The sequence below is a fragment of the Zingiber officinale genome, chromosome 7B, assembly GCF_018446385.1.
Source record: "Zingiber officinale cultivar Zhangliang chromosome 7B, Zo_v1.1, whole genome shotgun sequence".
Taxonomy (NCBI): domain Eukaryota; kingdom Viridiplantae; phylum Streptophyta; class Magnoliopsida; order Zingiberales; family Zingiberaceae; genus Zingiber; species Zingiber officinale.
The window spans coordinates 29,096,580-29,123,948 of NC_055999.1; the positions used below are offsets into that span (position 1 = coordinate 29,096,580).

Below are 27,369 nucleotides of genomic sequence, written 5' to 3' on the forward strand. Positions count from 1 at the left end.
GAGTCAGTATTAAATGGGCTCGAGATCAGCTCGAATATTAAATGAGCCGGCTCGAGCTCGGTCAACTCCGAGCTCGAGTCAAGCTTTGATCGAGCGGCTTGTGAGCGGCTTGACTCATTTACATCCCTACTTGTACTGTTGAGGCTAAAAAATTCATATATCTCTATAATAATATAATATTGTTCACTTTAGACCTAAATTCTCGTGATTTTATTTTTAGTTTTTACCTGAAAAATCTCATATAAATAGAGATATCTTCCCCCTTTTAAATCTATAACCTTTATCATATTTTCCTAATATAAGATTTTAATTGTATTCTTAATACAGTAACTATCGGATCCATAATTATTTAGCAACTACACATTTATAGTTTTATAATAATGTTAAAAGTAAGAAAAATTTTGAAAAATAAAATATACGATGTCTAACTTCTAAATGGGGGTGCTTTTTAAATAATAAATAAAAAAGTTTGACAATTTAATAAAAACAGAGGGCTCTTTTAAATTTTTGCCCTAGAATATATGCATTTTAGGAAATTCCAAATTAGGATGCCTAATTTAGTAGGATTTAGTAAAACTTACGCAAATGATTTTAAAAACTTGCTGTAGTTTTAATAATATATGATTTATTTATTTATTTATTACGAGGCAACCAATTCAACTCCCGAAAGCGCGTCTGCCGTTGGTCCCTTTGCGCGAACACGGATCCTCTCATTCATTCATAAATATTGTCTATTTTAATGGATCTTATTATTTAAATAAATAAGATTCATCATAATCCACCAATCACAATAAATAAATCGTCCTCTGATCCATAATTTTTAAATAAAAAATTCTCATCCGGAGTTAAACATCATATACATATAAATAGATTTATATTTACTCCCACCATGTAAGGTCCCGAGAAAGGATTCATTGTACATAGTTTTATCATTATTTTTTATAAGAGGTTATTTTCAAGATTCGAACTCGTGATCTTTTAATTATATAGTAATAATTTACCATTGTGTCAAGACTCTCCTTCTAAATTATTTTAAAATATAATATTTCAAACTTTTAAAAACTTCATTATTATGTCTTAGTATCGATAATTGAAAGTCATCAAGATCTATATTAAGAGTGATTATTTTTTTACTCTTTAATGATCAAGATGAAACTCGTTTTTGGAGAGTTAAAGTTGAAAGCGATTAAAATTTTAAAATTAGGTACGAGAGTAGAAAAGAGAGCATAAAAGATCATGTGAAAGTGATAAAATGAACGGTTTATTTATGTGAATATTAAATCATAATTATTGATAAAAAAATTAATTAAATAATTTTAACTATTTAAAAAAAAAACTCTCTCAATAATTGAATCCATGATTACCTGACGGTTCCAATAACCAATGGTAAATCCAAAAAATAAATAACGGCCGTTCAAATCATTCATTGCTTTATGGTTAATTTGAAGTCAAAATCATAACCGGCTCAGTCTCAAAAGGATCGATTTTGATTTCGGCCTGTATGAATCCATTGACTCGGTTACGGATCCGAACTAAGTCCGGCTGACAGAGTCTGCATTGGCAAAAACGAAAGTGACAGAATATTTGCATTTTAGGAAATTTCAAATTAGGATGTCTAATTTAGTGGGAAAGCCTAAAACTTAGGCAATGATTTATTTATTAAAAATTGGCTGTAGTTTTAAAAATATATGATTTATTTAGTAGGCGGCAGCCAAGTCAACTTCCGAAAACGCGTCGGCCGTTTGCCCCGGTCAAACATGAGGACGAAGCCGATTTCCAACCGATGAAATGACCGTTGTGCCCTTTTTCAGTTGCAAGTCCTCTTAATTTTGCTTCCGCACCCTCGCATAACTGAAATTTATTATCCTACACCTTCCGTGTGTGAAAGTGAAACTCATAATTTTGGGGGGTTTATTTTCATTTTCCCGTCATCAATTATCCTTTACTTTTTTTATTCACAATGTACTCGCAACTATCCTTGAATTTTGAGAAATAGCACTTATATCCGTCTTAATTTCAACATTTTCCTAGATAGACATTTAAATTTAAACTTATATAATTATTTTCTTTTTCCTTTTCTCTTGATGTATTCAAAATTTCAGCCAAGGGATCATCATTTTTTCCACTTGTTTAGAACCCATAGAGAAAATCCAAAATCGATACTGTTCGATAACTTTTTTAGCGATGGATTCAGTTTCATGATTTTCTTTTTCAAATTCTCATCATAAACTTTAAGTCCTAAATTTTAAATCCTAAATTTTATCCTCAAATCCGCTCTGATGGAGTCTTATTTTGTCCGTTTTATTAAATTTTAGATTATTAATGTTATTATATGTGTATTGTGTAGTTAATATTAATATTTATATCTAGTGTTGAAAATTAAAAATCTTTTTACCAAGTTAATGGACAATGAATATTTAAATGATAGATAGAGATTTAATCATCGCATAGTCAAATATGTATATTCTCCAATTAAATAGAATCGGAGATGGAGACGAGGATATAATTCGAGAGTAAACATTGAAATGATAAATTTACTTGTCTCACTTTATTACTATCCTTATATTCAATCCATTTTGAACGTTGAATAGATATAGATTGTGAAATAGATCCTCTAATTTTTTTGAATTCTTTTGAAAGGTCAATTTATTTAGTTTTGACAAACCCTAAATCCTTTACCTCATTTTTGTGTTGACTAGATCTAGTCTGCTCAACTCATTTGATTTGCTTTTTCGACTAAGTCAATTTGACTTGCCTATTCAATTTAGTTTGCTTGATCAATTCATTGTTTTTTATTCCAATTCAATTAACCACTTTAACCTAGTCCACCTTAACATGCTAGATCCACTTGACACACTTTTAGGTCAGCCAATCGTAGAAAGAATTTATTTTTTTTCATTCAATTATATTCCATTTTATTGCATTTATAAATTTTTATTTTCAAAATTTGATACTTATACTTCACTTATATCATTCCTAGATTAAAATATAACTAAATATTGAGATTTTTCGTAGATCATTAAAAAGCCAATTAACATTAAGCCATCATAAAAAGATTTATAAAAATGATATTAAAATTATCATCAAAATTCTAATTAAGTTTTTGATTTGGATAGGATGGATTTAATAGAAGTTTAATTTGCAAAATCTGACAAGCAATAAACTACAGGCGTCTAATTCAAATTATTTCGCTTTGTAAATATAATTTGTACGGGGTTGGTAATGCAAAGTTAAGGAGGGGCATAAGAGTGAACAACAGAGCTCATTTTTTTTTTTATCTTTATTTCGGCGTCGTTTCCTCCACTTCGTCTTGTGGCAATTCGCTATCGAGCAGGCGGATTGGATGGGCATTTGATTTCTTGACGGGTTCCTGCTTCCGCTTTCCATCATCTCGATCTTTGCCCTCTTCCTAGTTCTTTATTATCCAATCCATCCGTCTTCTTCGAGTTACCTTTTCCGTTGAAAATTGCGAGATCTTTTTGGCTGTTCTTGTCCAGTTTCACTATCGTTCCTAATCAAAGATTCAAGTTTTCCAGCATTTTTTACCTCTATTGATCATTTGTTCCTGTTATTGGTTAGCAAGTTCTGATTGTTACCTGTGTTTCTGGATTTGGAAGCTTTTTCTCCCTCTGTGGTTGCGGCTCGATGCTGGGATTGTGGTGTTGTAGCGGTGAGGTTTGAGCTGTTAGTAGATCTTGGATGCTCGTTGAGGGTCCCCCAAATCGGATGCTGAAGAGAGAGATAGGAGGGATTTGAGCGGCGGATCTCATGGGCAACACATGCGTCGGGCCGAGCCTGACGAAAAATGGCTTCTTCCAATCAGTTTCAGCTACCATTTGGCGCCCCCGATCCGAGAACGAGCCTCTCCCCCCGGCCGCCGGCATCGATTCCCCAAAATCTTCTTCGGTAGTCGCCACAGATGCTCCCGAACCCATCAAGATCGGCGGAGCCGATTCGAAGCCCTCAGAAGTCCCCGAAGTCCTCGGGAACGCGGCGCCGGCGGATTCTTCGAAGAAGCCGATCCAGTTAAAGAGGATTGAGAGCTCCGCCGGCCTTCAGGCCGGATCAGTGTTGAAGCGCAAGACCGATAACTTGAAGGAGATTTATAGCTTAGGAAGGAAGCTTGGCCAGGGGCAATTTGGTACCACATTTTTGTGTGCGGAGAAGGCAACTGGAAAGGAGTACGCTTGCAAGTCGATCTTGAAGCGGAAACTGGTCACCAAGGACGATGTCGAGGATGTGCGGAGAGAGATCCAAATAATGCACCACTTGTCCGGCCACCCCAGTGTCATCTCCATCAAAGGGGCTTACGAAGACGCAGTGGCGGTCCATTTGGTCATGGAGCTGTGTGCAGGTGGGGAGCTCTTCGATAGGATCATCCAGAAGGGTCACTACACAGAGAGGAAGGCCGCAGAGCTCGCGAGGGTGATCGTTGGAGTAGTAGAAGCTTGCCATTCCATGGGCGTCATGCACCGGGATCTTAAGCCAGAAAATTTTCTTTTTGTAAACCAGATGGAGGATGCTCCTCTTAAGACCATTGACTTTGGATTGTCAATATTCTTTCGACCTGGTAATATTTCTTTCCTTCTACAAATGAACTCCTTGAAGTACTCCTGCTTGTTGGTTTTGCAAATAAGCATTTTTAGATAAATTCAGATTCACCCTTGATCTAGCATGTGTTAAAAGTTGAACTCAGATCGACATCGAACAAAATGGAGGAGAATGAATGAATCTGTTTGTTGATATGTTAGACTATTTAAAACAAATTTTTTTTTTAATTTTCATTTGCAAGGTGGATGTTCATAGTCCATCAGCAAGCTGCCATATTTCATGATCATTTTAGAAACATCATAGTAGTGAATAAGGTTTCAGGGGATCTCAAGTTAGTATCAATCCTACGTCTTGGTGAGAATAAAGAGCTATCCAAATCAGTTGTTCACTCATTTCTTGTATACATTCTTGTTTTTATTCCACAAATTTTTTTGAATTGTTTCTCTGATTGTTAGAAAACTTGTTGGCTTGTCACACTATAACATGGTGAATCAGAAAATAATTAGCATGAGTGATGTTTGTCCTGACAAATGTGTCATCATTAGAAGATGGTGCACAAACAACATTGGTAATGATATTTTTTACTTCAAAGTCAGATAGTGAGCGTCAAGGATGGCTCACAATGGAAGTTCAGTAGTTAAAGCTAACTATAGGTCCAATTCACATTATTGCATCAAAGATAATTCTGCAAATTTCCTTCTTAGATGTTCATCTTTATTTCTGCTCCATAAGAGTCAATTGGTCTTGTTCCATGTGAGTCAACTTGACATTTAGTATTTAAAATATTGAACAAGAATTTCAAGACAAGATCACTCGATCATTCTCCATATACACATGTATACCTCGAGAAAAATAACTCTGTTTGATATATTGAAATGTCAGTTATAGATTCACTGTAGGTTTATTAGCTTCTATAAGACAATGTGTGGGAAGAATTTCACCTTATTTAGCTGATTTCTGACTGGAATATATTCATTTTCAGGAGAAAAATTCAATGATGTGGTTGGAAGCCCTTACTATGTTGCACCAGAAGTCCTGAAGAAGTTCTATGGTCCAGAAGCGGATGTTTGGAGTGCTGGAATAATCATCTACATTCTTCTTAGTGGCGTGCCTCCATTTTGGGCGGGTGAGAATTTGTCCTGACTAATTTTCAGTTCTATTGTCGAGCCACTTCAAAGCTATTTGTTGACACTCTTACTATTAGTATATATATTCCTACTCTTTCAACCCTATGATTCAATTCCCAGAATCCGAGCAAGGTATATTTGAGGAGGTTTTGCATGGAACACTTGATTTTGAGTCTGATCCATGGCCTAGCATCTCAGAAAGTGCAAAGGATCTCGTAAGGAGGATGCTTGTTAGAGACCCCAAGAAGCGGTTGACCGCCCATGAAGTTCTATGTGAGTTTTGTACATAGCTGCAAACTACCATTTTTGTTTCCCAGAAGTAGATATGATAAGTCAGCCTGCTTTTTCACTTCAGTTAAAATGGCACTTACATAATACAATTACTTTCCAGGCCATCCTTGGGTCCAGGTAGATGGTGTGGCTCCAGATAAGCCTCTGGATTCTGCAGTCCTCACTCGCTTGAAACAATTTTCAGCAATGAATAAACTCAAGAAGATGGCCCTCAGGGTAAGTCTCTGCTGCTCCAAACATTGTAATTTGAAGATTGCAAATAAATGTTTCACCCATGTGATGGGCTTTATTATTTGTGTGGGTTCTAAAAGTTTAGATAGAGACAAGGTCCTCCCGTTAATTATCTTTAAATAAATTTATAGAATCTTCTATCAAAGAGCCAAAGAAATAATCATCAATTATGCAACACATTTTATTATTATGGCATTCGTTACATGGAAAGCAAAACTTGGAATGTCTAGAATAGTTTGAGAAATTTGGTAGAGATTAGTGGGGGAGCCTGTCCGAGGCTTAGCGATAGGCTTGAAGACTCAAGCATATTTCTGGTTCTGAACTTGAGTAGTGGTGCAAGACATGCTGACAAGCTTGCAACTTGGAATTGGGTGTTCAATTTGGGTGGAATTTGAATTTATCCTATATGATGTGGTTTCTGATCAAGCGACTCGAAGGTGCTCGGTAGGTTTTGATTTAATCAAATGACTCAAAAAGGATCCAACACTCAACTGAGTTACTCCAAAGGACTGAGTACAATTGAATTTTAATCAGATTACTCAAGGGAATTCAATTTGGTGTGGTTTTTCTTACAAAACAACTGAAAAGGACTCGGTAGAATTTAAATTTAGTTAGATGACTTAAAGGATCTGACTATCAATCGAGTGACTCTAAAGACTTGGTGGCATTTAAATTTGCATTAGATGACTCAAAGGGATTTAATGTAATGTGGTTTTTGACCAAGTGTCTCAAAGAAACTGTAAAATTTGAATGTAGTTAGACTACTCATAGAGATCCAACTTTCAACTGAGTAACTCAAATTAGAATTTGAATTTGCCACAAATGACTCGAGATCTCATATGATTGGATTTTGAATTGCCATGAAGTTGGCTTGAACTTGAAAATTTAGTGTTCTAGTGCCATAGGAAACACTGAATTTGCAAAGCGATGTTTGCTTTGAGTTGATAAGTAGTCAATTTATCTATGTTGAAGTATTTGAAATATTAAATTTGTTAAATGACAACTTCGTAATCTACATGTGTTAATCCATGACTGATTTCTTACATGATACACTGTTCAAGAAAATTGCTTCCATGGAAATGAAGTGACCAAAAAAAAGTGCAACACTTCAGTGGTACAGCTTAATGAAAAATAAAATTTAATGAAAAATATTGAACATGGATGCAGATATGGCCATTAGTTTTTTTTTTCTCTCAAAAACATCATGCATACTAAATGCATATTTGCTATTCATTCTTTGCACTGACTGATATGTTTCCTACAATTTCCCTTCTCTTTCTCTTTTCCTATCTAGGTTATTGCTTCAAACCTCTCTGAGGAGGAAATCGCTGGACTCAAAGAGATGTTTAAGATGATAGACACAGATAATAGTGGACAGATAACTTTTGAAGAACTCAAGGTTGGATTAGAAAGAGTGGGTGCCAATCTTACTGAATCCGAAATTGTTGCACTGATGCAATCAGTAAGTTGTATAGTAATAGTTATTGATTTTATTGTGTTAGGTTTTCTATGATTATCGTTCACATTTACTTTGCACTTATCTGTCAAAGTCGAATAAAATCAGCCATTGTTACTTTAGAATATATAACACCAATCTTTTTCCAAGTCATTGTAGATAGTAACATAAAATTGATTCATAGGCGGGAACTAAGATCCTAGATTCTTGCCTCCAATTTTCTTCTAGATAAGTTTGTCCTTTAAAAATTGTAATGCATTAAGTTTGCTATGCTTCTCCCATTTTATGTTACTACATTGTTATGCAAGTCTATGTTTGCTAAAAAATGTCTACTTTTCTTTAAATCATGCGCAAATTTTATACTAGATGTTGCAATTTCATACATTATAGAATGTAGCTTTAATAGACGATAAATGAGCTGCAATAGATTGTGATAATAGGAAGATGTTCGTAGACATAGAAGAATTGAACCTATTAATGGAGAGTTGATATTCATATAGCCAACCTAAACTAGTTGGAATTGACGCAGTTATTTGAAGATGACAATGATGACATTAATTTCTCTATGTTGATATGTGAATTTCAGGCAGATGTCGATAACAGCGGCACTATAGATTATGATGAATTCATTGCTGCTACAATGCATCTAAATAAGATAGAGAAAGAGGACCATTTGTTTGCAGCCTTCCAATATTTCGATAAAGACAGCAGTGGCTATATAACTGCGGACGAGCTACAACAAGCCTGCGAAGAGTTTGGTATAGAAGATGTTCGGCTGGAGGAAATGATCAAAGAAGTAGATCAAGATAACGTATGCTATTTCACTGCCATCTTCTTTGCACTTACAAATCTCGCGATGATGTATTCATTATGGTAATCTTGCAGGATGGACGCATCGACTATAATGAATTTGTGGCAATGATGCAAAAGGGCAATGCTGGCTTGGGCAAAAAAGGATTACAAAATACTTTCAACATTGGCTTTAGGAGGCCGCCCTAAAGCTCGTTTCGAATGTTTGTTTTTTTTTTTGTTAAATTTATCGAAGTTTCTTCCTAGATTTGTCATTGTATTTGTTGGGAGAAATGGAAAAAAGAACAAAATAGAGGTTGGGAGAAAGAGTATTGTTCCTATTGCATTCATAGAATCCACACAGAGCTTGCAATTACTTGTAAAGATCCATGGAGCTACTACAATTGCAATGAGTATCAATAACTGAATTTTGTATTCATACGATTAATTAGTGGATTCTTTTATCTCCCAATTTCTTGTTCTATTTGGTAAAATAACTACATGGTCTCTTAACTTATTATTTTTTGAAATGATCTTAAAGTTTGTATTCATGCCTCATTCAAGCTATGCTCATTAGGAGATAGACGGATTTCTCTCTAATTCATATTGATGCGGTGATAAGGAGGGGCCCACCTGGAAGGGGTTGGTTGCCACGATGGAGGTCAAAGTCAAGGTGGTCAACGTTCAGGTGTCATATAGCCAAACGGATGATAAGCGTATTGGTCGGTCGGGTGATCAGTGCCCCGACCGGGGGAGAAGGTTCCGGTCCAACCTCACCTTTGACTCGAGGAGGTGCGTCAGACAGCTGACGCTCAATGAGGTGTTGGACACCAAAGGAAGGAGGAGACGATATGCAGAATCCGGGCCGAGCAGCTACCCCACTCGGCCCGACAACAGGGCTCGGCACAGGTGCAGTAGAGTTCTGGCCGAGTGGACGCAGCACAAGCGCAGCAAAGCTTCGGTCGAGTGGACGGGACACAGGAGCAGCGAAGTTCTGGCCGAGTGGCTAACCCGCTCGGTCTAGCAACGAACCCATGGTGTTATCTCTCGACATCTTTTTAGGAGTTAGTGCTGCTGACACCATGCGTGGTCGACAAGGAGATCGTACAACGGAAGCTTCCACTGTCACATCAGATATATGCTCGACTTGTTAAGGTATTGGCTGACAAGTCTTTTCAGGGGAAACTTCAAGAAGTATGCTCATCTGGGGAAACGTCCACACGCGCTACAAGAACTCTATATAAACGGGGGCCCAAGCATCGGCGGAGGTACGCGATATACACTATTTACGCTACAATGTTCATTCTTGTTGCTCTGCCTTCTACATCATTGCTGGTGACTGACTTGAGCGTTGGAGGGCCAATGCCGGGGACCCCTTCCCTGGCTCGGCACTGAAGTCATTTGTTTTGCAGGACGGAGCGGAATCTACGGACAGTCAACGGAATCTCCACATCCCTAGCTTTCCATCTCATCGACTTTCAGACAGGATCAATGACCTTACTCGATAGAGCAGCAGGGAGGTAGCCGCCTTCCTTGAGTTGGTCGAACGCCCCTTCGATTGCCAGGTCAAACAAACGAAATGCCCGGTCGACGACCTTATCATTAAAAACTTCTGAACGGATGTAGGCTTGCTTCATGAGTTCGAACCTACTCGACTCAGCTCCTTGATATTTCTCTAGGGCCACTCGGGAGGCCTGAAGTTCTTCCTTCAACCGAGCCAACTCTTCATCCTCGGCGTCGAGCTAGGTCTTCGTTGAAGTCTGCTCGACCAACCGTCCATCCCTCTTGGCCTTCAGCGCAGCCTTAGTATCCTTCAAGTTTTGAGCCAACATCCGAAACTCTTTATTCTTGATCTCTAGATCTTCAATAGCCCGGAGTTTCCTGGTGTTGGGCGAATGGATTTTGAATTCAAAGGTGTTGGCCTGTTTATTAAGCTGAGCTATTTGGGTGGCCTGCTCGGTGTTCTTTCCTTTCTCCGCCTCCAGCAGCTTGATGTTCTTAGCCAGATTGACTCTTAGCTGAGTCATCTCAATATTCATCTGCTCCAACCGCTCTTGAGAAACAGATGATTGGTCGCTCGACGCCTTCAACTACTTAACCTCCTACTCTAAAAAGGCAAGCTTTTGGCACATAGCCAGACTCTCTACCCAATACAGCGAGTAACCAGGAAAATATAAGCATCGATCGGAGATAAATTAGGAAAATACAACACTTACCTCAGTAGACATCTGGGTGTGGCTATCCGCGAGCGCCCCCGGAGGCATGACCGTTGCACGGGCTCAGGCGTCAACCCATATCTGTGTGAGCGACCCCTGAATGATTATTTGGTGCTCGGGGGCTTGGGATTCAACGCCATTCGACTCACGCCATTTCTCGGTCGGGAGATGTAGAACCGCTATAATGTGGCGCTGGCTGCTAGGGGTTGATTGGGCTGAGGTTGCTCTGTCGGACAACTGAGACGATAGCGTCGGATGGATGCTAGACTTTTTAATCTTCAAGGGCGGCAACATGAAAGCAATGAGCGACGCGCAAACAGTTCCATATGGCAAACCGGAGAGGGAGGGTAATCGATCAGACGACGTAAGGGGAACAATCGTCGGGGCTGGAGCGGGGTTCGAGGTTTCAACCCGCTCAACGGAAGGGCGCGGGCTAGTTCTGGAGGGGTCCGCACCACCGAGGAAGTGGATCACGATGAAGTCTCTGCCCGGCGCCTCTTGCGCCTTATCAATGGTTCCCCAGATGAGGCCGAATCCGACGCCCTCTTAACCCGAATCACCGGTAACCGTTCGGGAGGAGGGTATGGTCCACCAACCGCTCCACCGCTGAACGTCCGACTGGATATCCCTTCGCTTACTAAGGTGGGAGCCCCTTCGCTCTCGCCCTGCAGATCTTCTTGTGAGCCGATCGGCTGCAAATCACAACTCTCTAATTGGGCCACGACCGCCGCATTGATCTCAGCGTCCGTAAGTTTGGCCTTTCTGGCCAGACGCGCACGCAGCATGATGTCAGCTGCAAAAGAAGAAGAGAAATCAACTTGAAAGAGATGGCTTGAGAGAATAATAATCTCTTCTATTGAGATTGTATTTATAATAATTTACAATATAATTACAGCTCAATAATTTACAGCATAATCACTGATTTAGACAAACATTAAGAATAATTAAAACTTGCTAAGAATAGCCAAAACTTGCTAAGAATAATCAAGACAGCTGGATGGAATAATTTATACCTCAGAGCTTTCCTAATTAATCTATATCCTCGACACTCCCTCTCAAGCTGGTTTAAAGATATCTTCCATACCCAACTTGCTTACTAAACATTCAAATTGTTTCTTGTGTAGCCCCTTTGTAAGTAGATCAGCTACATGTTCAATGGTAGAGATATAGTTCACACTAATCACATGATTGTCTATTTTTTCTTTGATGAAGTGCTTCTCGACTTCCACATGCTTTATGCGTTCATGAAGTACTGGATTGCGTGCAATTGAAATTGCTGCTCTGTTGTCACAGTGCATCTTTATTGGCGCCGACTCTGATATCTTCAATTCCAATAATAGTCTCTTTATCCACAAAACTTCACATATCCCATGAGCTAAGGCTCTAAACTCAGCCTCTGCGCTGCTTCAAGCTACCACATTTTGTTTCTTGCTACATCAAGTGACCAAATTACCACCCACAAACGAGCAACATCCCGAAGTAGACCTTCTATCAGTTAGACTTCCTGCCCAGTCTACGTAAGTGTAAGCTTCAACTTGTAGATGTCCTCGGGTTTTAAACAAAAGACCTTTATCGGGTGTTCTCTTCAAATACCTTAGGATCCGATACACAACGTCGAAATGTTCAGGCCCAGGCGAGTGCATGAATTGGGTAACTGCACTTACTGGAAATGCTATATTAGGTCGAGTGTGTGATAAATAAATCTATCTCCCGACAAGTCTTTGATAGCGCTCCCTTTCCTTTACTAATTCTGCCTCTGTTGGTTGTAGCTTGACATAAGTCTCCATAGGCGTCTCAGCTGGCTTACATCCCAACATACCAGTTTCGGTCAGAATGTCAAGGACATATTTTCGTTGGTTGACAAATATACCTTCCTTGGACCTTGCAAACTCCATGCCAAGAAAGTATTTTAACACTCCGAAGTCCTTGATTTCAAATTCTTTTGCAAGCTTTCCTTTAAGTTCTTCAAGTTCCTTGTTGTCACTCCCTGTTAGGATGATATCATCAACATATACAATAAGCACAGTTGTTTTACCTTCCTTTGAGTGTTTGTAAAACATGGTGTGATCAACTTGACTTTGAACATAACCAAGTCTCTTCACAGCTTTGCCAAAGCGTTCAAACCATGCACTTGGGGATTGCTTTAGACCATACAAGGCCTTCTTCAGTTTACACACCTTTCCGACTCGGAACTTTCTTTCAAAACCCGGAGGGAGGCTCATAAGTACTTTTTCATCTAGATCTCCATTTAGGAAGGCATTTTTAACATCCAGCTGATATAAGGGCCATTTGAGATTGACCGTATGTGATAGAAGAACTCGAATTGAGTTAATTTTTGCGACAGGAGCAAATGTTTCCTGGTAATCTATTCCATATGTCTGCGTAAAGCCCTTTGCTACAAGCCTTGCCTTATATCTCTCTACACTCCCATCTGGTTTACTCTTTATAGTGAAGAGTCATCTGCACCCTACTATCTTTTGATCCTTAGGTGCTTCAACAATTTCCCAAGTACCATTTTTCTTTAAGACATTCATTTCTTCAAATACTGCTAATCTCCAATCCTTGTCCTCCAGTGCTTCCTGAATGTTTCTAGGTACAACAAGTTTTGAAATATTAATAGTAAATGTCTTATGTGTTTCGGATAAATGATCATGAGTTATGTATCTGGCAATGGGATGTTTGGTACAGGTTCGGGTACCTTTTCGAAAAGAAATGGGAAGGTCAAGGTTGTCAAGGTCATTTTCTTGCGGAACAATTGAGGTTGGGCTAGTAGACTCAAGAATAATAGGTAAAGTGGAGTTTTCATGTGAGTTAGGGGAAAAAGAGGTACCTGGAGTATTCAGAGTTCCTTCACCCGGGGCTTCCAATGAGGCTTGTGCTGGAATGGTTAATTCATCTCTATTTCTTCCAAGGACATTTCTCCTAGAATAAACCAAAGGTTCAAGAATATTTCAATTTTTTCCATTCGAAGTATTTCCTTTTCTGATAGATCAATTTCATGGTTGACAATTATGGGTTCAGAATCCCCATTATTTTCATTTTGAGTTTTGGAGGCTAGTCAATAACCAAATTTGGAAGAGTTCTAGTTATATCCCAAAAATTTGGTTCTCTTAGATTCTCCCCCTGAATCAAATTTTTGGTAAAATATGGTATGGTTTCCATGAAAGTGGCATCCATTGTTACAAAAAACCTTTTTTTTAGAGGATTAAAGAATTTGTAGCCTTTGTGATTTGCAGCATAGCCTATAAAAACACATTTTTCTGCCCTAGGATCTAATTTTGACCGTGATCTCTTAGGTATGTGTACATAAGCGGTGTGTAACCAAATACTTTAAGGGGTAAATCAGAATTGATGCGAGATTCAGGGAAGTACTTTTTCAGACATTGCAACGGAGTGATGTATTTTAAAACTCTAGTAGGCATCCTATTAATCAAATAAGTTGCTGTTAGAATTGTATCTTCTCACAAGTACTTTGGAATATTCATGTAAAACATTATGGCCCTAGCAACTTCAAGTAAGTGCCTATTTTTTCTTTCAGAGACTCCATTTTGTTTTGGAGTATCATGACAGGTTGATTGATGTAAGATGTCTTTTTGTCTCAAAATTTTTTTTACAGATTGATTGAAATATTCTGTGTCATTATCTGTTATCAAAATGCTCATTTTTGTTTGAAATTGGTTTTCAATCAAATTGTAGAATTCTTTAAAAAATTTCTCAACCTCATTTTTGTTTCTCATCAAAAATACCCAACATAGTCGAGTATGGTCATCGGTAAAGCTTACAAACCATTTTTGTCCCGATGATGTAGTTACCTTTGAAGGTCCCCACACATCACTGTGGAATAAGTAAAAAGGTTTTGATTCAAGGTAAGGTCTAGAGACATGTTTTACGAGGACTTTTTGCAAGAATTAAACTTTCGCATTGAAAATCTAAGGGGTTCATATTTTTAAACAAATCAGGGAATAAATGTTTCATATATGAAAAACTAGGGTGACCCAAACGGTAATGCCAAACCATTATTTGATCATAAACAGAAAGAGAACTAATACTACTAAGTCCTTGAACAATTTCCTTACTAGGTAAAATGTCCTCAAAGTAGTAAAGGCCATTCACCATTTTAGCACTGCCAATCGTCTTCCCCGAGCTCCGGTCCTGAAAGGTACAATGTGAGTCACAAAAAACTACACGACAGTTAGAGTCTTTAGATAATTTACTGACTGAAAGAAGATTGCATGTAAGTTTAGGTACATAGAGAACAGACTTAAGATCTATATTCTCAGAAATTTGGATTGAACCTTTTCCGGCAATAGGTGAAAAACTTCCATCTGCAATCTTAACCTTTTTATTTTCAGGACAGGGTGAGTATAATTTTAACAATTTCTAGGAATTGGTCATATGATCAGATGCTCCAGAATCAATTATCCATGGAGCAGAAATTCCGAAACCACACGAAAAGGCAATTATTTCGTTACCTGTATGCGCCACAGAAACATTAGGAGTACTGGATGATGGGTTTGAAGTTAACAGTGCTAGAAGTTGCTCCAGATGCTCTTTTGTGACGGTGTTAGCAGTAGTCATTGCTTCATTCACAGTGGGAAAGATACGTCCATTTTTCTCCCCTGATTTACCTTTAAAGATAGCGGGTTTGCCATGAATTTTCCAGCAGGTTTCTCGAGTGTGACATGGCTTGTTGCAAAAGTCGCACCACAGAACTGACTTTTCTTTTGGTTTACGTAGATTGGCAGTGCCTCTGCGTATGTTTGAGCCTGTAGAGGTAAGGGCAGAACCTTCAATGATAGTCGTAGGTCCTTTCTTGCCAAGCATAACATTCCTCCGGCTCTCCTCCCTTCTAACTTCGAAGAAGACTTCATTGAGGGATGGTAGTGGTCTCCTACCAATGATTCTTCCTCTTACCTCATCGAACTCAATATCGAGGCCAGCTAAAAATTTGAAGATACAACTGTCTTCCACTGTTTTCTTGTCGTACTGTCCATCTTCAACATTCTTCCACTCATATGCATCAAAGAGATCAAGGTCCCGCCAGATCCTCTTCAAGAAGTTGAAATACTTGGTGACTGATTCTTCTCCTTGCCGCAATTCACCAAGTTTGAGAGTCAACTCAAAGATTTGGGACTGATTCTCCAAATCAGAGTACATCTGATTTATGTTTTCCCATAATTCATATGCCGTAGGGAAACACATATAATTTGCGCCAATCTCCTCTTCCATGGAATTTACGAGCCATGTCATTACCATGAAATTTTTGGCATCCCATGTAGCATACATTGGGTCTTTTTTTGATGGAGTTTTCTTTTCACCCGTTAAATAGTCCATCATTCCTCGACCCCTAATATACATTCTCACTGATTGCGACCATCGTAAGAAGTTGTTGTCGTTCAGCTTGATGGTGGTTATCTGGGCAGGATGTGAGGAGGACTGAGGAATGGTGGTGGATTCGCTGGAGTGTTCAGACATGGTTTTGGCTCAAGGCACAAAGAAATTTCTGGACAGGGAAGGATGACTCTGATACCAACTTGAAAGAGATGACTTGAGGGAATAATAATCTTTTCTATTGAGATTGTATTTATAATAATTTACAGTATAATTACAGCTCAATAATTTACAGCATAATCACTGATTTAGATAAATAATTAAGAATAATTAAAACTTGCTAAGAATAACCAAAACTTGCTAAGAATAATCAAGACAGCTGATTGGAATAATTTACACCTCAGAGCTTTCCTAAATAATCTATATTCTCGACAAATCAGTTAGAATCAAAGGAAGAAGTGAAAAAGCTGCATACCTAGGCTGGATGGAAGCCTTGTGTGGATCGAACTCAAGCCGAAAACGTAGAGGACGCCCTCCAGCGGCAACTTGTGGATGTCATATTTCTTATCGGCGACAACTTGTGGATGTCATATTTCTGATCGGCAGCATTAAAGCTGCATTGAGGCTCTTGTATTGTTTTACTGGAGGCTGACTCACCACTTCAAGCTGCCAGCCGGCCAGAAAGTATGGCCGCTCGAGAAGGTGCACAAAAAAGTATTCCCTCCAATGCTTGTTGAGGGTCGGTATTTTATCGAAGAAAACTAAACTCACTCGGGCTTGGAAAAGAAAAGCCCCCAGCTCAGACAATTTGGGATAATAAAAATAATGAAAAAGTCGGGGAGTGAGAGGAATGTCGTGCAGGCGGAACAAAATCACCACCCGTACAGCAGCCGAAAGGAGTTCGACACTAGTTGATGAAGAGAGATGCGAAAATATTTACATACGGCAGGAAAGAAGGGGTAGATGGGAAACTGCAGACCGGCGATAAATTGATCCCTAAAGAAACAAAGACAGCCGGGCGACGGAGCATTTGGCCCATCGGAAGGAGAAGGAAGAAGAACTTGGTAATCGGAAGGAAACTCATAAGCGGCTGTCAGACTCTCAACGTCGCCGACATCAAACCTGGACTCAGTAGAGGTGTACCAAGGCCTAGGGACAACGACGAGAGGCTGTGAAGAACTCGCCATCGCAAAAAGTAAAGAAGGCAACGAAAAGATGCTATTAGAGAGAAGGAAAGCTTATTGGAATGTCCCCGGGAGAGCAATGGAGGAAGAAAATCGCGAAGGAGCAGAGATGGAATGTCGCTGGAGAGCTCGAAGATGGAAACACGCAAGGGAGGGCGGTGACACACATGGATTTATAAACTTCGGGGGTCGGTCAACTGGAGCCGTCCGATCTAGGTTGCGGAAACCTAGGCAAAAATCTGACCGTTGAATTCAAAACACTAAAGGTCACATCACTTGTAGATATCCGCCTGTCACGTTAAGCATGCGGCGGCTGCAGGTGGGACACATGGCGCCTGACCACGAGATGACATTTAATGAAGGCAATTAAGAGGCATGGAGGTGCGCTCAGCCATAATGGGCAGGGATTTAAGAAGTGCAAGAAAAGGTTATGTCTGGATGTTCATGGTGCTGATCGACATAATAAAGCGGACGTATGGACAACCTTCAACAGGCCGACCGACGGACTATGTCGGTCCGATCAGAGGCTAAGAAATGTTATAGGCCGATCGGGTGAGAAAAGCATTATTGACCATTTGCCCAGTTAGTCAGACTTTCAGCCTCCTTCGACTAGACTTGAGGGGAGGCATGTGATGCAGCGATAAGGAGGGTCCCACCTGACATGAGTTGGTTGCCACGATGAAGGTCAAAGTCAAGGTGGTCAACGTTCAGGTGTCATATGACCAAACGGATGATAAGCGTATTGGTCGATCGGGCGATCAATGCTCTGACCGGGGGAGAAGGTTCCGGTCTGACCCCACCTTTGACTCAAGTAGGTGCGTCAGACAGCCAACGCTCAATGAGGTGTTGGACGCCAAAGGAAGGAGGAGACGATATGCAGAATCCGGGCCGAGCAACTACCCTGCTCGGCCTAGCAACAGGGCTCGGCCTGGCAACAAGGCTCGGCACAAGCGCAACAGAGTTCTGGCCGAGCAAACGCGGCATAAGCACAACAAAGCTCCGATCGAGCGGACGGGACACAGGAGCAACGAAATTCTGGCCGAGCGACTAACCCGCTCGGCCTAGCAACGGACCCATGGTGTTATCTCTCGACATTCTTTTGGGAGTTAGTGTCGCTGACACCAGATGTGGTCGACAAGGAGATCGTACGACGAAAGCTTCCATTATCATATCAGAGATATGCTCGATAAGTCTTTTCAGGGGAAACTTTAAGAAGCGTGATCGTCTGGGGAAACGTGCACGCGCGCTACAGGAACCTTATATAAAGGGGGTCCAAGTATTGACGGAGGTATGCGATATATACTATTTGCGCTACAGTGTTCATTCTTGTTGCTCCACCTTCTACATCATCGTCGATGACTGACTTGAGCATCGGAGAGCCAACGCCGGGGGCCCCTTCCCTAGCACGACACTGACGTCATCTGTTTTGTAGGGCAGAGCGAAGTCTATGGACGGTCAACGGAATCTCCACATCTTTAACATTCTATCTCATCGACTTTCGGACAGGATCACATATATTAAATAAATTTGAATAACTTATGCATACTAAAAAAGCCAATTGACTTACAGAATATTTATTTCATTTATTACATGTAGTCTATAATAATATTTTAAAAAATAATTATAAATTTTAAAATAGAGATTTTGAAAAATAAATGTAAAGTTTTGATTAAAAAATTACTTATATATTTACTAATATTAAATAAAACATTAAAAAAACTAGAGTATCCGTGAAACTTTCATTAATGTGGGATTTTATAGAATAATCTATTATATGTAACTTTATTTTATATGGTAAAAATCTATTTTATGAATTAAATCCCTGACCATTAGGTCATTACTATTGCGCTCCCCTTTAATATTAAGTAAAGAATATAATAAAAATAAATGCTAGCAAAAGTCTTAACTATATTTCTTTAAACACATTTTTTTTTCTTTTGTAAAAGATATATAAAATTAAGTATAAGAGAATAAAGAAAACTACACATGTTTGAGATAAAAGGAAATTAAAATTTTTATCGAAATTATTTACTAGAGAGTTGCCCTTTCCACTGTAGCCCAAAAATTTGTGATATTTTCGAAGTTGTAATTTTCGAGCAGTTAAGCTTAAAATTTTGTCCAAATAAATAAAAAAAAGAATCATAAAGAAATTGAGAGAAAAAAATAGAGCGAGAGAAGCGCCTCTCTTTCTCTCTCTCCCTCGGTATCTTCTTCCTCATGGAGATCTCGTCGTTGGCGTCTCCGTTTCATCGTCGGAGTTCCCTCCTCATCCTCGATCTTCATTAATCCCTCGATAAACCTCTGATCTCCACTTGTTCTTTCTATTTCTTGTTTCCATCCCTAGATCTGCCGGACTTCTCTTCCCGCGGAGATCTAATCTTTTCAATCACTTCCCGATCCGATCCCCCTCGGATCCCTCTGGCGCTGATACTTTTTTAGCCCTCTGATTTCAAAGATCCAATCTTTCCTACCAAGATGGGCCGCCGAGGGATCCAGAATTCCGCCATCGATGCTGCATCTCCAGACGCGGGGGACCTCGCCTGCGTGATATGCTCGGAGGTGAGCGCTGTTCTCGCCGTGATGCGCCGGAATGTTCGGTGGGGCAGCCGGTATGGTTCCCCCGACGAGGACGCCGGACTGGAACACTCCCTCATACGTTCTCTCAAGTCACTTCGCCGGCAGGTCTTTTCTTGGGGGTACGCCCTCAGCCCTTGGAGTTCCATTGAACCTTCCCTCTATCTCCGACCTTTCCTCGACGTGGTATGCTCCGACGAGACGAGTGCCCCTATTACCGGCGTCGCACTGTCCTCAATCTACAAAATCCTTATGCTGGACGCCCTGGATCCGGAGGCTGGTATCGGTGTGGATGCTGCTATGCATTTGGTGGTCGAGGCGGTCACCAGCTGCAGGTTTGAGGTGACGGACCCGGCGTCTGAGGAGGCTGTGTTGATGAAGATCCTCCAGGTCCTGCTTGCAATAATGCGGAGCCGAGCGTCTTCTGTGCTCAGCAATCAGCATGTCTGCACGGTTGTCAACACGTGCTTCCGTGTTGTCCACCAGGCGGGCACGAAGGGGGAGCTGCTGCAGAGGTTCTCGCGTCAGACCATGCACGAGCTCATCCGATGCATCTTCTCACGCTTGCCTGATCTAAAGGCTGGTGCCGGATCTCTTTCTGTCAAGCCAGAGGTACTTACTAAGGAAATAAACTAGGAAAAAGTTTCGGTAGTTTATTTTCATGTTCCCTTTTGAATATCAAATGATGATTTGGTTTTGCAGATGGGTGCAGTTGACAAGGACCAAACTTTTGGGATCAACCAAGAAGATAACGCAAATGCTAGTGTTGGACCTGCGAGCACAGGTGAGGAAGATAGCCATTCACCAGTAGAAGAAGCTCCAAATGGAGAGCAAATTAAAGTAGAACCGTATGGAATCCCTTGCATGTTGGAAATATTCCACTTTTTATGTTCCCTTTTGAATATAGATGAGCATATCGGGATAACTCGTGGAACAAATCAGATAGCTATTTATGAGGATGTGCCACTTTTTGCTCTTGGAATGATTAATTCAGTTATTGAATTAGGGGGTTCATCAATAAACCAGCATCAGAAGTTACTATCACTGATACAAGATGAGTTGTTTAGGAATTTGATGCAGCTTGGGTTGTCCATGAGTCCACTTATTTTGTCCATGGTTTGCAGCATAGTTCTGAACCTCTATAGGCAATTGTGTACTGAACTCAAATTGCAGCTCGAGGCATTCTTCTCTTGTGTTATCTTGAGGGTTGCACAAAGCCGATATGGGGCTACATACCATCAGCAAGAGGTAGCCATGGAGGCTCTTGTGGACTTCTGCAGGCAGAGAACATTTATGGCTGAAATGTATGCCAACTTTGATTGTGACATATCTTCAAGCAATGTCTTTGAAGAATTAGCTAACCTTCTATCAAAGAGTGCATTTCCTGTTAATTGCCCTCTTGCTTCCACACATCTTCTTGCACTGGATGGTTTGATTGCCATGGTTAAGGAGATGTCCAATAGGATTGAAAATGCATCTCTTTCTTCAGAACAAACTACATTAGAACTTGAGGTATTTTCTCCCTTTTGGACATTGAAATGTGAAGACAACTCTGACCCAAACCAGTGGGTAAGGTTTGTCAATCATATGAAGCACATCAAAAGAAGATTAATGATTGTTGCTGATCATTTCAATAGAGACCCCAAGAAAGGGTTAGAGTTTCTTAAAGGAACTCACCTCGTGCCTGAAAATCTGGATCCCCATAGTGTGGCATGCTTCTTCAGATATACAGCTGGATTGGATAAAAACCTTGTGGGGGATTACTTGGGAAATCATGATGAATTTTGTGTGAAGGTGCTTCATGAGTTTGTCCGCACTTTTGATTTCCAGAATTTGAATTTGGATACCGCTCTTCGCCTTTTTCTAGATACCTTCCGGTTGCCTGGTGAATCTCAGAAGATTCAGAGGGTACTCGAGGCTTTCTCAGAGCGATACTTTGAACAATCACCAGAGATTCTTGTTGACAAGGATGCTGCCCTTGTGCTGGCTTATTCACTTATAATGCTCAATACTGACCAACATAATGCCCAGGTTAAGAAGAAGATGACTGAGGAGGATTTTATACGGAATAATCGTCGCATTAATGGTGGAAATGATCTTCCAAGGGAGTTTTTATCAGAACTCTATCACTCAATATGCAGGAATGAGATAAGGACAATTCCTGAACAGGTTTCTGGTTTTTCAGAAATGTATCACAGCCGTTGGATTAATCTTATCCGAAAGTCCAAGAAGATGTCTCCTTATATTGTTTGCGATTCCCGTCCTCTCCTTGATCTTCAAATGTTTACAATCATGTCAGGTCCCACTGTTGCTGCTATCTCAGTAGTTTTTGATAATGCAGAACATGAAGAAATTCTTTTGACATGTATAGATGGCTTCTTGACTGTGGCAAAGATCTCAGCACACTACCATCTAGAAGATGCTTTAGATGATTTAGTAGTGTCCCTATGCAAATTCACAACCCTCTTGGACTCATCTTTCTTTGAGGAACCAGTGACCATATTTGCAGATGACATGAAAGCTAGATTAGCGCTTGAGACAGTTTTCAGTATAGCAAATTCATATGGAGACTGCATACGTAATGGCTGGAGAAATATCCTTGATTGCATACTAAGATTGCACAAATTGGGTCTTCTTCCTGCTTGCATTACCAGTGATGCCGCTGACGATTCTGAAACTTCTCTAGATTTAGTCTATGGAAAGCTTGTTCCTAACTCACTTTCTACCTCTCAAGTTCAAATGGTCACTCCCCGTAAATCCTCTGGGTTGATGGGGAGATTTACCCAGCTGTTATCTTTTGACATTGAAGATAAAAGGTTGGAACCAGATGAACAGCAGCTTGCTGCTCATCAGAGGACACTGCAGATAATAGAGGAGTGTCACATTGACAGTATATTCATGGAAAGCAAGTTTTTACATGCTGATTCACTAATGCAGATTGCTAGGGCCCTTACTGTAGCCGGTCATCCTCAGAAAGTTACCAATTCACCTGATGATGAAGAAACTGCAGTTTTTTGCTTGGAGCTACTTATTGCTATCACATTAAACAATCGAGATAGAATTGGACTCCTCTGGCAAGGTGTATATGAGCACATAGCCAATATAGTTCAGTCTACTGCAGTACCTTGTGCTCTTGTGGAAAAGGCAGTTTTTGGACTCCTAAGAATTTGCCAGAGGTTACTACCTTACAAGGAGAACCTGGTTGATGAGCTTTTAAGATCACTGCAGTTGGTTTTAAAGCTTGATGCACGTGTTGCAGATGCTTATTGTGAGAATATTACTCAGGAAATCGCACGGCTTGTGAAGGCTAATGCAACCCATATGAAATCTCAGGTTGGTTGGCGGACCATAATTTCACTGCTTTCTATCACAGCTCGCCACCCAGAAGCTTCAGAAGTGGGTTTTGAAGCACTTTTGTTCATTATGTCTGAAGGAGCTCACATTTCACCGGCCAACTATATCCTTTTGATTGAAGCTTCACGTCATTTTGCAGAATCTCGTGTTGGACTAACAGATAGATCAGTACGAGCAATAGATCTAATGGCAGAATCCTTTAATTGTCTTTTTTGCTGGTCTCGTGAGACTAGAGATGCTGGTGAGGAAGCTGATAAAATTTCAGACGGAATTAGAGAGATGTGGGAAAGGCTTATCCAAGCACTGAGAAAGATCTGCCTGGATCAGAGAGAGAAAGTAAGGAATCATGCTTTGTTATCTTTGCAGAAATGCCTGGTAGGAGCAGAAGGAATGTGCCTGTTACCCTCAACATGGTTGTGGGCCTTTGATCAAGTTATATTTACTGTGCTTGATGATTTACTGGAGATTGTACAAAACCAGTCGCCAAAAGATTACCGGAACATGGAGGGCACACTTACGCATGCCATGAAGTTGCTATCAAGAGTGTTTTTGCAGCTAGTTCAAGAGCTTTCTCAGCAAAGTAGTTTCTGCAAGCTGTGGCTAGGGGTCATTGAGCGGATGGAGAAGTACATGAAAGTTAAGGTGAGAGGTAGGAAAAGTGAGAAACTACAAGAACTGATTCCTGAACTTCTCAAGAACATTCTGTTGATCATGAAATCAAAGGGAATCCTTTCAGAAAGGAGCACCACAGATGAAGATAACTTGTGGGAGTTGACATGGCTTCATATAAACAATATTGCACCTCTATTGCAGTCTGAATTGTTACCTGTTCAGGAAATGGAACAATTACATTCAGGTGTTCAGGCTGATCTGAGTAGCCCTAGGCTAGTGGCTGAGCCCTCTGTTGGTTAGGCTGGAGTTGTTGCGAGGTCCTTCTGATTCATTTTATTGTAAGAGGCATAAAAATTCTCTCAAAGGGGGCGCTCCTGTTTATTTCTCACATGTGGTGGTCATCAACTTTTAGACACTTATGGTGTCATGTTCTTTTGGATCATTGATTGCTTGAGTGAAGTCTCATTGCGGGACGATCATAGCTGAGTCTTAAGCTGAATTGGTTCTCTTTGACTACCATGTAAAGTTTGGAGTTTGTTAAAGATTTGGATGAGCAAAGAGGTACTAATGGATTAAAGGCTAAATTTTTCTGCCAGTGACTCCTCCAGATGCAATCTGTAAGATCATCTCTGCATTCATCTTTTTTACGTCGCATGCTTTTGTTTTCTCAATGTCAATATACTTCTTATAGAATGTGAATTAAAATTAATTTTTGGTATTTCTGATATCATTATATGTAATACAGGCAATTTGGCTCATCTTTCTAAGATGTCAAACAAATTTTGTCTATTTTCAGTTCATTGTATCCTGCAAATTATGGTAGTTGAATATATATATATATCCTGCACACTCCTCCTGGACAACACTCACAAGTCTGGGCGCAGTTGCCCCTATTCACTTTTGGGAATCGGGCACCCAGATGGGCATTCGGACGCCTGGACTTGTGAGGGTCGCTTAGGAGTGTTTAGGATAAGGGTGTGTTGGCTAAACAATCTTTATATATAATGTAGTTAAGTCGTATGTTAATCTAACTTGGTACGATTAAAAATATCCAACATGTCTATTGGTTTAGGTGATCAATTTTTCATTTTCTAAGGTTGTGTTACTTGAGTAGAAAGGAACATAAGTAGAGATACCCTTCCACTGTTTAATTTGGTAGATAAACAAGTCTAGCAAATGAAGAGAAACACAAAGATTTAGTGTGATGGCCGGTGGAAAACTTCCGTGGAGCTGGGCCAGTCACCCTAGGATTAGTCGGTGTAAGCTGGATACCTGGTGTCAACTAAAAAAAACACACACACAAGTGCTCCTTTCTTCTCAAGCTCTTCCTCCCGAAGGACAGGACACCTATGGGCTATGGTGCAGAAAAACATAAAAATGCAAACAACCTATAAAGCTCTGGTGAAGAATACAAAGTACAATGATTTGGTCCTTGTTTTCTCCTTCCCTTTTCTTCCATCTCTCAGGTAAAGAAACTTGGCTTCGTCCCACATCCTTTCCCCTCCTTTTCTTCTTCCTCCTTTGACCCTTCACCTTTCCCATCCACTGGAGTAAAACAGTATAAAAGTTGGTAAGGTTTAGTTGCAGTTTGAAGATGTAATTTATTAAGTAGGTAAAAGTCTTCAAATCTGCTGCCAAGTCTTGACTTACCTTACAAATTGTGGATGAGTCCCATCCTGATTATTTCAGTAATAAATTTCTTCAACTATTCTCCTCGTCTCTTCTTCATCATTTCCAACCTCTCTTAGAAACACTAGTTCTTAATGGAAAGCCACTTCTTGGTGGTTGACAATCTAAGTTGTTTGATGTGGGTTTGCTTAGCAGATTATTAATTGACATAGTTGTAGATTGTTAATCGAGGTAGTTATCAAAATCATACGATTCATAATACATATTATATGATTCGATATGATCCACATATAAAACAATACAATTCTTACATACGAATTGAAAATAAAAAGTACCATGATGATAATTTGATCATCATCTGAATCTTATTTAGACAATTCTAAAAAAGAAAAATCATTTAAAGTTAACCCGATCAAAACCAAATTCAACCTGTTAAAAAATAAATTAATTAAATGCAATATAGTATAAACTAAAGCAGAATAATATAAAAGGAAGAAAAGAATAATGGATTTTGTATTATGCTATAGAGGTATGAACACAATGAGATCTCAAAGTTGACCATGTTATAGAAGGAAAAAATATCTTATCAAATAGAGACACAAAATTGATGATAGCCAACTGTGAATTTGACACTTGAACAATTATTGAGAAGAATAATATTTTGTCATGTTATCACGCTGATATATAAAATGACAATGAAAATGATATTTTAGTAATAACCTAGAAGTAGTACCATGTCTAAGTTGCTTTCCATTTGATTTGATGACAATGATTTCTCTATGTCAAGCATTTGAAAGGAAAATTCATATTACTCATTTTATTTCAATTCTTAATGAAATGAAACAAATATTAATTTATGCTTTGTCATTAGTGGATAACATGAACATATATATTTTGGTTATGAATCAATATCAATTTTACTCAAGTTGAGTGCAAGTAGCTGGATTCAAGGTGTAGATATTGGATTACAAATTGTAATGAGTTAAGTTTTGAAGTTTGATATTCCAAATGAAAATAAAGAAAAAATTGAGACCATTGAACTTGCCCACTTAGAAGTATGTTCATTTGTTGAATTATTTTCAAAGCAAACAAAACCTGTGATTTTTAGGTACCTTGGAAACTTGATTGGCATTTATGTTTGATTCGGTACATAATGGTTGTTACAAAAACATAACACTTACAGTTGCTCTGTGTGCTTCCCTTGTTGGTGCCTTAATTTCTATGTATAATATTTTCTCAAATTATTTCTGGACAGGAACGCTTGAAAATATTCCTGCTTTTGAGAGGGCTGTATTTCAGTCCTTGAGTCAGAATATTTTTTTGACCATTTTCTGGAATTAAACATATAATTTAACCCCCTCTCTCCATGATTAAGGAAATTTTAGTAATGAAATTATCACTGGATTTCAACACAATTATTATGCAGGCGATAACTAGTTTCAGAGTATATATATTTGTAGAACAAGCCTTAAACTGAGATGGCAAGCCTGAAGATGAGAGGTTCCAACCGGAAATAGCTTCTCAGATAAAATTGTTACCATTCTTTTTAATTTTGTTTGACTCGACTATATATCGGCAGTTGCCGTAAACATTAAAGGACGACGCTTTTAAAATGAAGAATACGTATGTATAAGGCTAATTGGTAACTTTAGAATATATTTTTTGAGTTTTTAATTAAAAGGTTGTAATTTAATAAGTCTACGAATATATATATTTTTTTCAAATTCATACAAATATCTATAATTGCGATTTAGCATGTCGGATCACACTTGTTTGATGAGTCAGGACCGCACTTGTTTGATCCGTCATGCACTATATAACAATAACATTCACAGCTCATTCATATATTATAACCGTTACTATCTCATCAAAATACTTATTATAACAATAAATCTCTTTTAATCATATTCTTTTTAATATTAATTCTTATTATTTATGAATTTTACAATCCACTCAATTATTTTAAAATTATATCATATTAAATAAATATATTTTAAAATATTTAAATTATTATTATTTTTTAA

The 27,369-nt window shown here is 39.2% G+C and overlaps 2 protein-coding genes across 2 annotated transcripts; both read left to right on the top strand.

Moving 5' to 3' along the window:
* Positions 1-3,290: 3,290 nt before the first annotated feature.
* On the top strand, positions 3,291-8,917 carry LOC122005617 (calcium-dependent protein kinase 10-like). Its single transcript, XM_042560726.1, has 7 exons — positions 3,291-4,570; positions 5,534-5,677; positions 5,799-5,951; positions 6,070-6,185; positions 7,495-7,662; positions 8,243-8,467; positions 8,542-8,917. Exons 1-7 carry the CDS (start codon positions 3,769-3,771, stop codon positions 8,653-8,655), a joined length of 1,722 nt encoding a protein of 573 aa, XP_042416660.1. The 5' UTR covers positions 3,291-3,768; the 3' UTR covers positions 8,656-8,917.
* Positions 8,918-19,229: 10,312 nt separating this feature from the next.
* LOC122005619 (ARF guanine-nucleotide exchange factor GNOM-like) lies at positions 19,230-24,252 on the top strand. Its single transcript, XM_042560727.1, has 2 exons — positions 19,230-20,362; positions 20,453-24,252. The coding sequence occupies exons 1-2, from the start codon at positions 19,652-19,654 to the stop codon at positions 24,014-24,016; spliced, it is 4,275 nt and encodes a 1,424-aa protein (XP_042416661.1). The 5' UTR covers positions 19,230-19,651; the 3' UTR covers positions 24,017-24,252.
* The last annotated feature ends 3,117 nt before the right edge of the window (positions 24,253-27,369 follow it).

Excerpts from the sequence above, each read along its gene's own strand:
- LOC122005617 (XM_042560726.1), top strand. The coding sequence starts at position 3,769 with ATGGGCAACACATGCGTCGGGCCGAGCCTGACGAAAAATGGCTTCTTC. Across the intron at positions 5,678-5,798 it reads CGTGCCTCCATTTTGGGCGG|AATCCGAGCAAGGTATATTT; the intron begins GTGAGAATTTGT and ends TTCAATTCCCAG. Across the intron at positions 6,186-7,494 it reads TCAAGAAGATGGCCCTCAGG|GTTATTGCTTCAAACCTCTC; the intron begins GTAAGTCTCTGC and ends TTTCCTATCTAG.
- LOC122005619 (XM_042560727.1), top strand. The coding sequence starts at position 19,652 with ATGGGCCGCCGAGGGATCCAGAATTCCGCCATCGATGCTGCATCTCCA. Across the intron at positions 20,363-20,452 it reads CTCTTTCTGTCAAGCCAGAG|ATGGGTGCAGTTGACAAGGA; the intron begins GTACTTACTAAG and ends TTGGTTTTGCAG.